At 37.9% G+C, this 15,149-nt stretch overlaps 1 protein-coding gene across 4 annotated transcripts in view; it reads right to left on the bottom strand.

Annotated features, from left to right (window-relative positions):
* Positions 1 to 1,973: 1,973 nt before the first annotated feature.
* The window catches only part of ACSL4 (acyl-CoA synthetase long chain family member 4), a 166,885-nt gene continuing 153,709 nt past the window's right edge, over positions 1,974 to 15,149 (bottom strand). For all 4 annotated transcript variants that reach the window (XM_058848254.1, XM_058848252.1, XM_058848255.1 and 1 more), the window contains 9 exons: positions 13,954 to 14,077; positions 12,336 to 12,407; positions 10,599 to 10,738; positions 9,988 to 10,160; positions 9,705 to 9,779; positions 9,299 to 9,490; positions 8,675 to 8,789; positions 7,810 to 7,967; positions 1,974 to 6,001 (listed from right to left, as the gene is read on the bottom strand). In XM_058848254.1, the coding sequence (XP_058704237.1) occupies positions 5,844 to 6,001; positions 7,810 to 7,967; positions 8,675 to 8,789; positions 9,299 to 9,490; positions 9,705 to 9,779; positions 9,988 to 10,160; positions 10,599 to 10,738; positions 12,336 to 12,407; positions 13,954 to 14,077 (1,207 nt within the window). In that variant the 3' untranslated portion in view covers positions 1,974 to 5,843. The remainder of the gene's footprint in view (positions 6,002 to 7,809; positions 7,968 to 8,674; positions 8,790 to 9,298; positions 9,491 to 9,704; positions 9,780 to 9,987; positions 10,161 to 10,598; positions 10,739 to 12,335; positions 12,408 to 13,953; positions 14,078 to 15,149) is intronic.

The following is a 15,149-nucleotide window of genomic DNA, read 5'->3' as shown; positions in this document are numbered from 1 at the left end:
GGATGACCTTATCCATCACTCTGCCCCTCAAGACTTCAGGTTTATTCCCTTCTTGTTAGCAACTTTGTTCAGGGTATGATCTTTCCCATCTAATTAGGTTCCCATACGTTTTAGTTTGCTTTCGTATGGTACGTTTTTTGTTGGCATGAACTTTCCTTGGCATCTTTCTTCTGAAAGTAAGGAAACTGTTTGCCAGTAAATGCTCAGAATGAGCTGCACGTAGGTTAAAACTGATCCACACTGACTCGTTAAAATTCAGCTTGGGTGGAGGTGTAGTGTTTGTTTGCAGAGCTCCTGAAGAAGTCACTGCCACCACCTGTGCACTTTCCCTCTTCACAACAATACATTCTTGTGCTACTGCAAGTGTTCAGAGCTGAGATCCAGGTTTTAAAAATAACAAGGAAAAAAAAGCCTCAGGGTGAGACTTGTCCCATTACATAAGAAGCAGGCATGTTCTGGGATGAAGGTAAAGGCTTTGGGAAATAATTTCCATAAACCATGTAGGGCGGTGAGACAGGGGTGTTTTGAAGATGGGGCAGAGGGTTTAATGACCCTGATTAAGTGCCACAGAAATTAACTCATTGGGAAGATTGTGTTTGCTTTGACTCAAAAGGCAGAAAGTAAAGTAGGGCAGGAAAATATAGAGAACAGTGATCCCCTCTTCGTGTTCAATCCCTGGGGGAGCACAGTAAGTAATAGGCCGATTTATATCTGGTAGGAAAAGTTTAAACTTGTTGTTTAAAACAACTAAAAATCCTAGAAACAACTCCCAGGGCTGGAACAACATGTGGACTGAAGTCATAATTTCAATTGACCTGTTAGAAGTAGTCCAGAACTATTTTAAATTGAAGTGTCTTTTCTATGTTTCAAAAAAAAACCCCAAAACTTATATGACACCTTCTTCCTTTAGCATTTAAATTGATAGGAGGTCATGTTTTGGAGTGATGAGCATTCCTGCTCAGGGGCTGGATGCTCATAACATAAGAGATAGTATAGAGATGGCAGGCAAACCTCTGTACTTGGAGACATGCATGGTAAATGCAGAAATAAGCAGGTGTGACAAACGTAGGGACCTCTGGCATCTCTGGTAGTGTTCACTAACCAGGTGATTGGTGTTTCAAAATGGGAGAACAAGGGGAACACGCAACAGTTTGTGGTGTATTTTTGGTTTCATTTTTTTGTTTGTTCTGGTGCTTTAGTTATCTTTTGCTTTAAAAGTGCAGGTGAAGCCTGTGAAGATCAGACACTGCAGCCAGAGCTCTGTTCATCTAAATTAATTAGCACTAATTAATTAGCACTTTAGTCTAATGTCAAGGCTACATGCTTCCAACCAAAGACAATTTTGGATAAATTACCTGTGATAATCAGCTTCATTAGAACATTTTATCAATCTAGAATGGGTTTCATTTTCTACCTAGCATGTCTCTCCCAATTTATTGTAGCAAGATTCAACCTATTACAGCACCCAGTAGCAAAGCAATAGTGCAAACATTACCCCATTTCTGTCAGAACTCATTCAAATTATGTGAAAATGATAGGCTAAGTACAAATGTATATTTAATAAAGTCAGCCATGGTCCTCTATGGCTGATGTACTCCTATCATAAGCAATCACTAATATACTTTGCAGAAGTACTGAGTTAACTGGAAATGTGTTTTATTAATCCAGGTAAGTTCACACCGAATTTTACTCTGTGTATTGTCTGCAATTCCTTGTAACTAGTGACTGCAAGTTTTGCTGATTGCATTTTGTAGATGACCTTTGTACCATCTTATGCAAAAAAACAGCAGATTTATTATTTTTGAGTGTGTAAATTTTAGCTTTCAAAAAGGAAATTGCTTTATTGTCATGTAAATAGAGCTTAGCCTTTGGGTAGGCTCAGTATGAACAAAAAGAAACCCCACCACCAACAAAAACAACCAAAGCCAAACAAAGTCAAGGTACGAACAAACAAAAACTCCAACACACCAAAACCAAATACATAATGAGAATTTATTTCTTTGTTTGCATGTAATTGCAGAACAACATTAATTTACTGTTAGAATACAACAGTTATTTGAAGCTAGTGTTCTGAGATGTGGTAGATACAGGTTTTTGTTTAGTTTGGCTTTGTTTTTTGGGTTTTTTTTTGGTTTTGCTACTGAAAATGAGTGACCACATTCTGAACTGGTGTTCTGTTTCTTTTATAGCCTGTTAGTGTGCTGGGAATTGCAGTTTGTGCTGGGGGAGCTGGCAGGCACTGCGGGGCCTGCAGGTTTATGCTCTGAGTGTTGTCAAGGGCACTGCGATTGCATGGGGTGGTTAAACACCACCTCACCTGCTCCAGAGTAACTCCTTCCTCTCCCAGTTTAGACTTTTCCCCCTTTCAAGCCACTTAATGACATCTGCTTGTTACAGGCAGCATTCCTGTTGTGTCATGTGCAGGACCAGTCCCTCCCAGCCCCACACACGGGTCTGTGCCAAGGCTATTCCCCAAAGGCTTTGTTGAACTGTCATTGACCCTAAGGCTCTGAAGACTTTCAGTGGCAAAGATCCTGGGCAACTAGTTCAGTATTTAGTAAGGAATTGTTTTAAAATCCCATGTTTCTTTTAAAATACCAAATCATCCATTTTGCTTCATGCTGACTTACACCCTATTCTTCCTCCTTCTCTGAGGCCAGCTCTTTGTGCCTTTGTCACAGTAACTGTGCATGGAGTTGCAGGTTAATGACCTCATGGCATGTGCCATTCCTCCTCAGGCCAGCTAAACCACTTTAATCTTCCTTCAGAGCTGAAGCTTTCTAGTCCCCTGTTGTGGTAGTTACACTGGCTTTCTCTAGACAGACTGTGGCTTTTGAGGTGGGGGGCTTACATATAATCTTAGACCGGATATGCCCAAACTGGATTTTGTTTCTCTTTGAATTTGTTTCCTCAGTCTTACAAGGATGATTTAAAATTCTTAAACCTGCTTTCTGAAGAACTTTCAGCATTCCAGAACCATCAGCAGTTCATGAACCTCTCCCTCACATTTCAGTCCCATGGTGTATGTCCTTTCAGCCCAGCACATAAGATAAACAGCATTTATAACATCTGTAACTATTGCATAATGATTTTGAAGTGATTTACTATCTCTTCATCTGCATGCTAGTTCCTTCTTTTTAATGGCAAGAATTAAACACTCTTGCTCATTCTGTTTCTCCTCCACAAGCTCAGTCACAAAAAGAATTTAGAATTCATTAAAATGAAGGATAAAGTTCTTGCCCAACTGCAAAGTATTTGAAAACAATTCCTGTATTTGAAGGCAGTCTGGTGTAATCTTTCCCCTTCTCCAAAGGTGCTTGAAAAGCTGGTGATGTAGCAAATTGTCCTTTCAGTACATCCACCTCTAGTTCATTCCTTACAAAAAAAAAACCACGCCCACTGGAGGTTTGGTTTTTATTAACTGAAGTATGGACTCATTGCTGCTGCTTTTGAGCAGTCTTTGTAAGGTAGGCTCAATTTCAGACAGAATGTGAGGCACAGAACAGGAATGAGAGAGCTTGTGCAACATGAAGATCTTCCAAAACACAAACTTGTTGAACCATTTAAGCTGCATTCCACTTTTGAAATGTTAACATTGTATATGTGTGTACATATATTTTGAAAATAGTAATCCTCGGTCAATCAAGACACAGAAGATAAAATACATCTCATATAAATACATTCATGGATTAAAAAAAATAGTCTTATAACCTGCTGACAGACTTGAGCGTAAGTATCTTTCTTACATCTATTTCACTTTTGTGATGCTAATAGGCAGACTAAAGGCTATTTAAAAGAGACCAGTTTTAAAACATGGAAAAACTGGTAACATGGCTCCAGGACCAAGTAATTTTAAAAGTTGCTACTGATACAGGAAGTATTTCCTGTTGTCAAAAAACAACTGTGTATCTTAAAAAAAAAATAAATTAGAAAACCTATTTCCTTGTTTCTTTTAGTGACTCTTGTAGTTCCATGCATGACTGGATACTGTTGCCTTTATATACCTGATTTTCTTTCTCTCTTTCCCCTCAGGGTTCTTGGAAGGTGAGCTGGCATTGTTCTGGACTAGCCAGAGAAAATTATACATGGTGAAGTTGGTCCTCAGGAGAAGGGATGGTTTACTTGAAGAGTGTAGAGCCATCATTTATTTTTACCAAAGTCTATTTTGGAAAATACAAATGCATATACATGCAGAAAAGGAAAAACTTGTCCTGAAATTGCTAGCTCATGTGTTCAAGAGAAGCAATGTACACAATCTTTTACTTTCTGTACAGTGATAATACCAAATAATGTTTTTTAATCATCATATACACGACACAAATATTATTAATTGAAATATATAAATACTTTCAAATGAATTTGCAATATAGAGCAATTGAGGGCTACAGCTGTACAAAATGTAAGCAACATATATAAAACAATTAAGGAAGTGCAAAGTAGAACCGTATCAAGAGCCTCCACTTTTTACAGCACTTATGGCTCAAGTGTGAAGAGCTGGCAGGGATGCAGGAGCTCAGCTACAATTAAAAAGAAGACATAGTACAGGATTCGGCACACAAAATGATGAACTATTATTAAATTATATCTTCCTCCTTCTTCACAGCTATGACTTCCAGTTAATAAGAGAACATTTTTATAATGAACTTCTGTAAAGAGTGATTTGTCCTTATTTACAAGTTTCCAGGAAACAAAGATTCCCTGGCAATAGACTACTTTTCTGTAAGTAAAACAAGACTAGACAGGGAAACTCTTGTTGGTTTCTGGTTCCCTTGTCATGCTTACCATAGTTAAAAGGTGAACAGAAATACCTTCCATAAAGGAATGCAGATACTTAAAACCTGATCCTCAAAGTTACGTCCAAGTAACCTGTACCAATACTCATGTGTATGTGAAGGTCTAGAGAATCAGTGCCTTAAAAACATCAGCTACCTCTCAAAAAAACCCACCAAAACTCTTTGAGTTTCAAGTCTGTTTAGAGATCACTGCCCATCAGTTTCACAGCTGTTTGCCAGTCCAGATTCAAGTTCTGCATTCAGGCACTGATTTCTCACCAGCAACCCAGAGCAGTGCAAGTCTTTGTTCTCTTTTACACTCTGTGTCCAGTGGAAAGCTCTTCTTGAATTAAAATGCAATGACAATTAAAAACCTATTTGGTGAGTTGGAAGTTGAAATAGTTAATTCAATGCTCTTGAGTGAAATTTCTTATAACTTGTTTTTAGAAAGCTTTTCAGTTCACCTTTATTTCAGTAAGTGTACTTTCTATTCTTTTGTAGGCACTGTACATATTCAAGATACTGATATGGAGAAGAATTCATTCTCAAGCAGTACATTATTAGTGATCTCTAGCAAGTTCTTGACTACTGTTGTTGTCTTGGTTTTGTTTTTAAATGGAGAAAGGTAGACATTAGATACTCCTTTTCCCTCCTTGCTAGAGGGAAGTATCTTATTAAAAGTGTTTTATTATGACAGAAGAATCATCACAATTACATTATTTTTTTTTCTGTGAAATACAGGTCAGACTTCAGCACAAGTCAAAGAGAAGTTGTAAGCAGTCTGAATATGCTAGAGAAACAATGAAATTACCTGGTCACACTGCTTCACATAATGATGTCTGTCTCAAAACTGGAGATGATCCCATGAAACTCTATGAAGACCATCAGTGTCTGCTAATAATTAAGAATTTGGAGTCTAAGATATTCTCTGTTTCACTTGATAGAGATTATAGAAACAGTCATCCATCTGGTGTATTTTTTCAATGTGTGTTATCTACAGTATACACAGACATCCAAAACTGAGGCATGAGAAGGAACCAGCTGCAACAGCTGCCTGGTCAGCAGAGCTGTTTATTTGCCTCCATACATTCTTTCAATGTCATTGAGGTAATGGTTTTTCAGTTCTTTCCTTTTCAGCTTGAAAGCATCTGTTACCAACCCAGTCTCAGGGGTCCATGGTTCAGGGCTTAACCGGACCTTGATGGGTATTTCAAATCTTTCTAATTTCACTGCAAGAACAAGAACAAAGAAAAGCATGACTTTGATTACAAATCCAAATGAAATACTAATTCATGCTCCCTAAAAATCTGATCAGCAGATTAAGTGATTAAGTGGTGTCCTACTTAATTAAATAACCTTACAGAATGGCCACAGGAAAATTTCATCCTGCCCCATCACTGAGTGCTGGTTAGTACGCAAGTACTCTAATAATACTCTGTTTTTAGAGCTTATATTGGATGTGACAATGAAAAATCTAAAGTTTAAAACAAATGACTGAGTAGCCTGAAGCTCTGATACTATTGCCACAAGAGCATACACTGAAATCTATAGTTGTATCTTTGTTACAGGAATGGAATAACTAGATTAACTCAGACTAGCTGGACATGCTTCATATTTAAATTATAATGACGTACTTGTACTTTCCCTAGTTGACTGTTTCTTTCCTATATTTTTCATTCCTAAAAGTCTGTTTAGAGTTCAAAACAAAGGGACTTCTTTCTAGTTTTATTACATTAGCCACTTATTTTCCCTTCAGCTGGAAGCAGTGGCTTGGCACACGTACGGCCTCATCGCAACCGAGGCTGCTTTTCTCTCTTGCACAGGTAATAGCCCAAGAGGGAGGAGCAAGGAAGGAGAAATGGAACTGCTTGAGGGGGAAGGGCAGAAGCAGAAAGAACAGCACAGGGAGCTGCTGCATGTGCCCAGTACTGCCTGGAGTTTGCTACCAGCTCCTGGGTAGGCTGGGAACGGGATTCAGAGACACGGACTTGTAGCTAAATGCCAACACAGCCTCTGGGGGGCAGCAGAAGTGGAACTCAGAAGCTCCTCTGCCTTTCTAACTTCAGCTGCTATCAAGACGGTGCTGCTGCCTCTCACTTAGGTGTGTGCCTGCTCATGATGAAGGTGCATCATACTCTGCTAAGAACGAGAACCACCTCTTTAAAATAGTTTTGAAAAAAGTTTCACATAAATTAGTTGTATCTCAATAGTAGATTACTATCTAGAAGGCAGAAAGAATGTATAAGCAAAGGGTTTAAGTACACAAAGCTGTATGGATAGTAATCTGCCCAATTCACAATAAAAACCTCCAGGGATTCAAGTGTTTAAACCCAAGCCTTAAACATATGGATTGATTTATTTTTTTCAAGGTAAGACTTAATAGTGCCTTTTATTCTTGTTTTCTTATTTTCAAAAGGCAGATTCTCCTCTGTGCTCAAGACAAAGTGCTTAGCATGTGCTTAAGTGCAGCTTTTACTGCTTCCTTGTATGAGGTGCCAAGTGCTTTAGAGACTTTCTTCCCCACTGAGTTTGTTCATTTTTTGTCCTGTAAAGGACTGATGACACTTCTGATCATTCAGTACCACAGCAAGGAGTAGCAGGCTTTTAAGCCTCTACAGCCACAAGGATCATGGCTGTTAAAAGCTATAGGGAACAAAGCTGTATGGGGAAAAAATGCTTTGAAATCTCTTGTTGAACCAGTTTCCTTACAAACAAATGCCTTGCAACTTTTCTTCCAATTAACAGCTCTTATGGACTTTATTTTAATCATATTAGACAAACAACTTGTCTCCCGAATGTAGCTGAAAAAACCTTCAGATATTTCATAAAAACTACAAGTAGTATAGTAATCAATTCAACCAGTATTATGTAAATTCCAGGGATAATATGCAACAATTTCATGTGATCTTTGCCTCGATAAATGATTAAGTTTTGGCAGATACAGAGAAACTGGAAGGAGGAGGAGCAGTCAGTGAGGATAATGACAGTTTTTGCTGGATAAGCCCCCATGGCCAGCAGGATATGCTGTGGTACTTACTCTTGTTTGCCACTTCTTTAATCTCTCGCAGTATTTCTGCTTCCATTGTAGGATTGTTACAAATGTCCACCCAGCTTCCACTGATGCCTTTCTGCTCAGCCAGTGCTGTCAGCTTCTTCTGGTTAGGGACCACAAAACTGATCACATAGGACTGGTCACTACACAGAGTGGCAAGAGAAGGAAAAAAGGTCCAGTCAAGACTTTAATTTCAGGGTGTAAATTACCTGCTGTTGGACCCACAAATACTCAGGGCTTTCTGAACTGAAGTTATTCCACCATACAGAATCCTTCTTGTGCATTAAGTCTTCACATGTGATGGCTTATCAAGAAGATATTCTAAGGTAGCTTACAACATCAGGTTTGATCAGAATAAGGCTTTGCTGTCATTTCACTCATGCACATCTCAGTTTTGCTCCTCAGCTAGACCTGGGGTTTAACCACTTCTCTGCAGCTCCCCCTCATGTAGGGAGAGAGGGGAAGATATTTGGACTATTTCCAAAACCCACTGGAAAGCTTTGGATCAGGTGCAAAGTGTCCAGATTAACTTTTTACTGGTATTCTGACAGCCAAAACACATGCTAAACATAATGATACATTAATGATATATACTTATTTAGGGAAGGGATGGGGTGGAACAGAAGCATATCTGGATAGGAAAAATGCCAACAGAAAAACAGGTAATTTCTTCAGCTTTTAGGGAATCTAGGAACCTGTGTTTCTTCAGACATGCTGTTTGTAACTGGTACTCTGATGGAGGGGTTTATTAGAAGGAAACTTAGAAAACTATAGTTGGATCAGAGAAGTGGATCAGGGACTGTACTTCATGTTTATCTAAACAGAATTTCTAAATTAATACTGCTCTTACCTTTTGGCATAAGCACAGATATTGTCAATCAATGGGCAGTTCTTCAGTGCTGCCTCTACTTTGCCCAGAGATACATATTCTCCTGCTTGTAGCTTTACCAAGTCCTTTTTACGATCTAGGAGTCAGGGGAAGGGAAAAAAAACCAACCTTGTTTAATTTAAATGTAAGCATTTCCACAGATTCATTTCCATACTTACCATGTTATGTCTTTTGTGCTATGATCTTAATCAAATCTTAATAATTTTTAATAATAACATATTTTAAAGGAGCTAATAGCTGCAAAACTTATTGAGATTTCTGTAAAAAAGTGTTATAGCACTACACTTTTTGTCACATAGCTTGCAGGAAAGGACTCTTATTTTAAAGCTTTGTCATTCATACAAAAGTTATTCTTAAAAGTCCCAGTGCTAAATTTAGATAATGATAATATCACAGGAAATGGCATCACTTCCAAAATTTTACTGCAGCTGTAAGAACTTCTGGACATGTGTTTTACACTAATTCTGTAAATAGGTAACCTTAAGTAGATTAGCCCAGGAAAAGCCAACAGTATTAATAACATGTTTATAATTATGGTTAGTCCATATCTTGTAATATATTAAGATATCAAAAACTGAAGCTCACCTATGATTTGCAGACACCCATCTGGATGAAATTCCCCAATATCTCCTGTACAGAACCATCTCTGGCCATTCTCATCAACAGAAAACTCTTCTGTTGTCTTCTCTTCATTTTTAAAATATCCCATGGAGACGTTTGGTCCACCAATTATAATTTCTCCTCTAGGATTAGGCTTGTCTTTATTGGTATAGCCCCCTGAAAACAACACAGTCCCAAGCAATTATTTTTAACTTATATATCCTTCTGCTAAGAAAATACCTTGAAACCTCAGCTTGAAGTTAAAGCATGCTAACTGATGACTTTGATAAAAGATAAGCAATTACTTCATATGCCTCACATAGGTAAGCAGATGGGCAAAGACACCAGCAAGGCTAAATTACTCTGAAATCAAAACTATTACTAGTCTCACCTTCTTGCCAGTCTCTCAGTTTTATTTCACAACAAATGAGAGGAGCTCCAACTCTGCCAGTGCTGTAATCAGCAACTTAGGGAGAGAACAAGAAAGAAAAGCAAGATTTGTTTTGTTATTTGAAATATGAATATGGTGCATCTTATCTCAAGTTACTTCAGTGCAGAACTACAGCTGTAGTATTGTAGATGTATTTTGACTTGTTTTAAAAGAATTAAAAATCACCAAATGCCCATACGTGTCTACTTCTTAACTTATGTATTCCCACAGATGTTTTAACTACCTTCTGTAATGGTTCCAGCTCCACACGTTTCTGTCAGTCCATAGCCTTGACCAACAGGACAGCAGAAACAGATGTTCATGAATCTTTGTGTCTGAGGTGAAAGTGGTGCTCCTCCAGAAAGCATCATACGGACATTCCCTCCTAGCAAGGCCTTTACTTTTTTAAACAGTAGTCTTGAAAGAAGGCAACAAGCATTAAAAATTATTCACTTAGTTCACTCTTACAAGAAGACACAAACCTTCCTTACTTCCTATCTGGAATGCCTTAAAAATTAACTTTTCCCCAGATTTTAGTAGACAGCAGGGCTAATCCAAACCCATTACCTCTTGTGTAACACTTTAAGGAGGCAGAGTTCCCGTAGCTTAACAAACATTCCAGTTTCATCACTTAAAAAAAGCAATGCAATGAAAATGAACCAGGCAGCTGTTTGGAAGATTAGTCATTACTTTGATATACCCGTTTCCAGTAAGAACTTGGACTACTTCAGTTACTCATTAGGTATTATTTGCATGTCGGATGAGAACTGTCTGATAGCTCAGAGGATTATTCTTTTAGACTGTCCTAACAGATCCCAAGGCAAAAGGCACCCTTGGCCCGTGAATGCTACTTACATGTTACAGAGAGGTGCATCATATCCTCTCTTGATCTGTTCCAATTTGTAGTCATAGCCTATCTTGAACAGAGTTCTCTGAATATAGTTCATCTCTTGTACTTTACTCATGACATTTTTATAAATTCTGTCCATTATTTCCTACAAAGTATTAATAAAAGGAAAATTACCATGTGGGACAGACCAGCATGTGTGAATTCAATCTCATATCATAAGTAATCACCCCCCTCATTATTCTTCCTTTAAAATGAATAATAAGAGTGAAAATATTTGCATCATGCTGTTAGGCAGTGCTCAAGTGCAATGCTTTTAACATGTAATAATGAGCCAATTCATAGACCATTGCAGCTTGGAACTGTTCACACCCGAACCTGTACTTAAACTGTGACAAACTGATTTAGAAAATTTTAAATTCAAGTTTAACTCAATCTGTTTGTTAAAGGTTGGTATATTTCCCTCAAGATGTGTTGTGCTTGGGAATGCTGATACTGTACTTTATTCACTGCAATTGGTAAGTGCAAGGGAATGAACTAAGAGAATTCATTTCACCATTTCCTTTTCCAAGAGAGTTCTTAAACTTTCAAAGCAACATCGTTGCAGTAATTCTAATTATCTGACAAAACCCCACCATAATTCTGTCACAGACCAGAGATTAATTTCCATTAAAATAATACGCTTATGGTCACCCCCACAGAACTTAAAACACTTCTCAGACTGGTGAATATTTAATAGAAGTTCAATGATTGTGCTTCAAAACAAACTTAAAGGAGCCAATGTTTTGAAATATTTATATGCTTTCTCTACATGAAATAAATTTAAATGGATATTTTCCAAAAGGTTGGAGTTCTCAGACGTATTAGTTGTCACTATGTCAATTATTAAGAAGACAACCAAGCCTCTATATGTGCTTATGATTTTATAAAATAAAAGAATGCAAGTGACTAAATAGATTTTAAAACTCCTGGCTATTCTAAAATGTTGCAGAACAAGCAGATCCAACCAAATTAGACTAAATCTTCCTAATCTCTCCCCACCATCATGTGGCACCATCTAGTGCTACCAGTTTTATGAGCGACAGATGTGACAGGATCCTAAAAGCAGGATGATGCTGTGATGGCAGCACACGTGAGGAGAGCCTTGGTACCAGGACAACAAACATTTGTGGAGTTTTTGGATAGAACCACAGCCTTGTAGAGTGCAGGAGCCTGATCACTCCCAGAGCAGTGTAAGGTGCAGAAGCAATAGGGGTTAATCTCGTGATCACTCTTTCCTCTGAGAGAATGCTAACCCTGGCTTGCTAACCTTGAGATCAGCAAGAGAGACTCAACCTCAGTGTTACCTTGACTTGCTAAGTCTGTGACTGAGACAAATGTCCATATTCTTAAAGTGTTCTTGCCAGAACCACCCTGTTTGTCCATGTGCAAAAAGGAGTTCCAGACTGTGACTGTATCCTATTGTTGTGTCAGTAGGCCAGTAAAACACCATTTGTAACTACTGAAACATTTACAGGTTTGGATCAAAAAGGATCTGGCTTTAATACAGGCAGACTCTTGTGCTCATCTGCAGCATCAGTACTCAGTTCAATCCACCAAAAGGTGGAATGTCTGTGTTTGCTCTTTTCCTATTAGTGACAGTTCCTTAATTGTGAAGAGAAAAACATGTTAGTAAATACATTTTTCTAGCATAAAAAAGACAGAAAACACTTTTTTGCTGGACATATCTGCATCTGTATACTTACAGGCACAGCTGCCATCAGTGTAGGCTTAAGTACAGTACAGTCTCCTTTGCTTCCCTTCTTAATTTTACTTGACTGTAATAAGGAAAACAATGTCAATTTATGAAGCTGAAAACCAAACAGTGCTTCAAAATTAGAGGACTACCAAAAGGATACATTAACATGTAATTTGTTCAAGTATCTTCCCCTGTTCCTGTGTCATTTTCCCCCCATTGTTATGGAAAGGGTAATGATTAATATCTATTTAAACATTAATTAATTTTAATATCAATATTAATATCTATTATCTGTACCAAAATACTCAATCTTTTACAAGTTCACTTTGTTTATCTTTCTCTTACTTCTTCCCTCTAGTACTTGCTTTTGTTGGAGTCTAGGATACAGTGTGTGCCCTTGTTTCTGATACTTAGTTCTAAGATCCAGAAAAACACTGAATTTCATATAATATGAAATTCATGACCATGTTTTCATGGTGATACATGAAAACAACTGTTAAAGTTAGATAGAAAAAGCTAAAAGTGTGTGTAGATTAGAAAGTTTTCTTAAGTCACTGGGTGAAGAAGTTAGTTTAGAGAACAGGAGACAAGGTGGAGGATTTAGGGTGTTGTCTCTTGTCCCTTCTTCCTTCTTCTTCATGTTCTTCTCCTAGAGGTTTTTGGGTAATAATAAGTGATTGGACAGAAAATGCCGCAGTGTAGCACAGAGGTGATGGGTCATTGGGTCATTAAGAAAAATAATATACGTGTCTATTGTTAATTGAGTAAAAATAGGTATAAAGATAAAATAACTGTGTAGTTCGGGGCCATTTTGTGCATCAGACACAAAGTGAGCCACAAGGCCTTGTTGCACCATCAGAAGAAAGAAATGTATCAGATTACAAAGAATTAACCTTGTGCAGCTAGTCTGGAGAGACCTGCCAAGTTTTGTGATGACCTTCTAATAAACATGAGAAACAAGATTCTAACGAGCTCGGGAGTTTTCATCAAAACCAGAGAACTGAGATAAGCAGGGCTCCCCACAAGGGAGGATACCAAAAAGAATTCAGTCCAAAAGAGGCTGAGAAAACCAGGAAGAGAAAGAAAAATAAAGAAGAAATGCAGCAGAATCAGAGAAACAGAGAAAGAATTTTTTAGAGAAAAGTTACAGCTTTCTCCTCCCTCAGGGAGCTTGTTTTGCTTGATGCAAATCTCCCTACAAGCAAAACATACAGAGGTATCTATTCTGGCTTAATTTATTCTTATTTATCTGAATTGTTAAAGGGAAAAAGTCAAAGGTCTAAATAGATCTGCACCAAAATTTAAGATCACTTTAAACAGTTCAGCTGATCTATTAAGAGCTGTTCTTACCCTGTTATCCAGTGGATAATGCTATAGGCATTCATTAGGATTGCTTTAGATTTGCTAAGTATCATAAAAGCAAACATTTTAATAAAATTTATATGGTACAACCCACCACTGTTCTTCACCAAGAAGGTTAATTTGCATCATTTTCTGAAAAAATTTACATTTCTAAAGTGCGCCATCTTCATCAGCATTTCTTTACTGAAGGAGGAAGCTAAGCAAGGAGAGAACAGGCTGCAAAAGCTAAAGTTTGTTCCCCACCTTGCTCTGCTAGCCCTCACCTGATCTGAGAGAGTGAGAGGAGAGGAGTAACCAATCCTGCAGCCGTAAGTGATGCAGGAAACTTCTGCTGTCAGTTCTAACACGTGGGCCAGAGGCAAATAACCAATGTAAGTGTCCTTAGGTCTGGGAAAGAAAAAATAATTAACCATGAGTCACAAGTGGCCTGAAAATACCATTTAAACATTTTATTGCGTGCTCAGTTATTACTTTTTGATTGACCTGGATCACAGGTGAGCTTATTCTCCTGCACACACGACAGGTGTTATATCAGCCACAGTATATAAACAAATTGGGGAAATCTGCCCTTACTGAAATCAATATAATCAATATAATTTCAATATAATAATCAATATAAATTCCTTGTTTTCTAGGAAACTCTGATTCCTTAGTCCTTTACTGCTATTTCCTCTCCTCGTGGGAGGTTTCATTCCAGTCATGAAATTAAGGATGAAATAACTATACTTTAAAAGAATGTCCAATGATTTACAAAGCCCTGTCAGTCATCTTCTTCTAGGCTACATTACTAGAAAGAGAGTTGGTTACTGAAGTAACTGAGGCTGGTTTCAGAACGTAATTGCTCAGAGATTTCTCAGCAAGAACCTTAGAGCTTAACAGCATCTTTCAGCACCCAGCCAGAACTGGGTTTATATCCTCTCACAACAGCAGTCCAGTAACAAGGCTTATTTCAGCTAATGAACCCTTTGTGAATCCAGAGACAAATACATACACTTCCATAAAAAACTTCCTCAAAACATTAATGTGAGTGAATTTTCACTTGGTTTTACTGTTGTCAATACATAATTTACTATTTTTCTGCTCTGTCAGTGAACTGTACTTGAGCAGATTCTGCAGCAAGAGTGGTGTCTCCAGGTGGGTGAAGTGCTAGGCTCTGACATGCTTCCTAAATTGATTCCAGGTTCCTGAAAATGTCTAAAAACATTTCCCAAGTTGCACTAGAGAAGGACTCTCTTACATAGTGGTATCCTCTGATACTCAAAAGTGCAAAAATCCACCACAGACTTAGAGCTAAGGGTAATAATAATAGGAAAAGCAACAGAATGTGAGAGAACAGCTAGAATAGCTATTTTTCAAACAAGGGAAGTTCACACACACAAAACATATTTCTTATAAATTAAAGAGTAGTGGCCTTACAATAACCTGAAGAAACTTGGTAACAAAATGCCAGCTGCAGACT

Source organism: Poecile atricapillus, chromosome 12, assembly GCF_030490865.1.
Source record: "Poecile atricapillus isolate bPoeAtr1 chromosome 12, bPoeAtr1.hap1, whole genome shotgun sequence".
In the NCBI taxonomy this organism is placed as follows: domain Eukaryota; kingdom Metazoa; phylum Chordata; class Aves; order Passeriformes; family Paridae; genus Poecile; species Poecile atricapillus.
The sequence above is the reverse complement of the archived record's forward strand: the minus strand, read 5'-3'. Positions and strand labels throughout refer to the sequence as shown.